This window comes from Apaloderma vittatum, unplaced genomic scaffold (genome assembly GCF_000703405.1).
Source record: "Apaloderma vittatum isolate BGI_N311 unplaced genomic scaffold, ASM70340v1 scaffold26481, whole genome shotgun sequence".
NCBI lineage: Eukaryota > Metazoa > Chordata > Aves > Trogoniformes > Trogonidae > Apaloderma > Apaloderma vittatum.
In genome coordinates, this window is record NW_009697753.1 from 1 (window position 1) to 1,492 (window position 1,492).

At 51.9% G+C, this 1,492-nt stretch overlaps 1 protein-coding gene across 1 annotated transcript in view; it reads right to left on the reverse strand.

Moving 5' to 3' along the window:
• Nucleotides 1–272: 272 nt before the first annotated feature.
• Nucleotides 273–1,492, reverse strand: part of LOC104280194 (potassium voltage-gated channel subfamily C member 4-like) — a gene marked incomplete at its 5' end in the record, with an annotated part of 14,740 nt that continues 13,520 nt past the window's right edge. Inside the window, one exon of the mRNA XM_009877769.1 lies at nt 273–334. Within this exon, the coding sequence (XP_009876071.1) occupies nt 273–334 (62 nt within the window). The remainder of the gene's footprint in view (nt 335–1,492) is intronic.

A 1,492-nucleotide genomic window follows, 5' to 3' on the forward strand; every position in this document is an offset into this window, starting at 1 on the left:
ACCCCTTAGCCTCAGGAAGGGCATTTCCCTTGGGGAACGCATCCCTTGGCTTCGGAGAACCTTCCTGGGCTTTGGGGAGAGCATCCCTAGGGGAATGCGTCGCTCAGCCTTGGGAAGAGCATCCCTTGGCCTCAGGGAGAGCATCCCTTGGCCTTGGGGGAAGCATCCCCTGGGAAAATCTTCAGGGACAGCATCCCTCCACCTTGAGGAAAGCATCCCTCGGGGCACGCGTCCCTCACCGGGGCGAGGGGCTGCCAGCATCCAGCCGGGGCTCAGGAGAAGGTGACCACCTCACCCTGGGGGTAACTGGAAGAGAGGACGTCTTGGCAGGTGTCTGCAATAAAAACACAGGTATTAAACACAGCATTAGACGCTGCTTTCCTTGGCTGTTTGTGGAGAAATAGGAGAGGCAGAGTGAGACTGAGCTTCCAGGGGACCCCAACCTTAAAGGGTGCAGAAAACAGAGTAACTATGACGTGAAATGGCCTTCTCTGGAGAAATAAAATGATGTTTTTCCACTAGTAAATCGGGGAAAAAAGAAAAAAATACATTTCTAAAAACCCTCAGAAAGGATCCAGAGATGGAGACTTCAAGAAACGATTCTCTCAGAGAAATTGGACGTAGAGTCAGGGCAGTTTTGAGGGTAAAAATGAAGAGCAGAGGAAAGAAGTCATCCCTACTGCAGCTGTCTCCTCCCAGAAAATTGCTCTGGACCAAAACTTCCCAAGCCAGATGTCCCAAAGCCAAGCCTGGTGCATTAATATCCCGCAGTGTATTTTTTCTTGTCTCGCTCTCTTTCTCCCTCTCATTCGTTATCATTGAATTAATTAACATTGATTGGAGCTCTGAGTCACAACATCGCCTCTACCCATGTGCCAGGACCCAGTTTCCAGGCGAGGGGCCGTCAGACGGGGAGACAGCTCCTGATCCACCCGCTAAGACCACGGAGCTGCCCTTCCCGCCGGGAGATTTTGCTGCAAAAACCCAACTCCAGCTCCCGAGCGTGGGTTTGAGCCGGCTTTCCTCTCTGCAGGCTGAAGACAGTTCCAAAAAACATCTAATTTTCCCCGAAATAAAGGTTTCATTCTCTGTAGAGCATCGCTGCGCAGCTTGAGCGGTGTCTGGACGCGGAGGCTTTTCAAAGCCCCAAAAATTTGGGATTCAAGTCTCTAAACCCTTTGGGATTCAAGTCTCTAAATCCCAGGGCTTGCAGGAGAGGTCCCCACCTCCCTGTCAGGGGTTCAGGGAACCCAGCATCCTCCCCCAGCAGCAATTTGGGGACCAGCACCAGCCCTGCACAGGAAAAAAAAATAAAATAAATAAAAAAACCCCTCGCTGCTCCAGGTTCAATCACTCCTGCAAGCAGCTAAAAGCTCTCGGCAGGGCTCGTGGCCTGCTCGAACCATTTCCCATCAGGTCGATTGATTTACCAGGGACACGACTCAGCTTTTAACGCTCATCTCCTCCTCCTCCTCCTCCTCCTCCTCCTCCT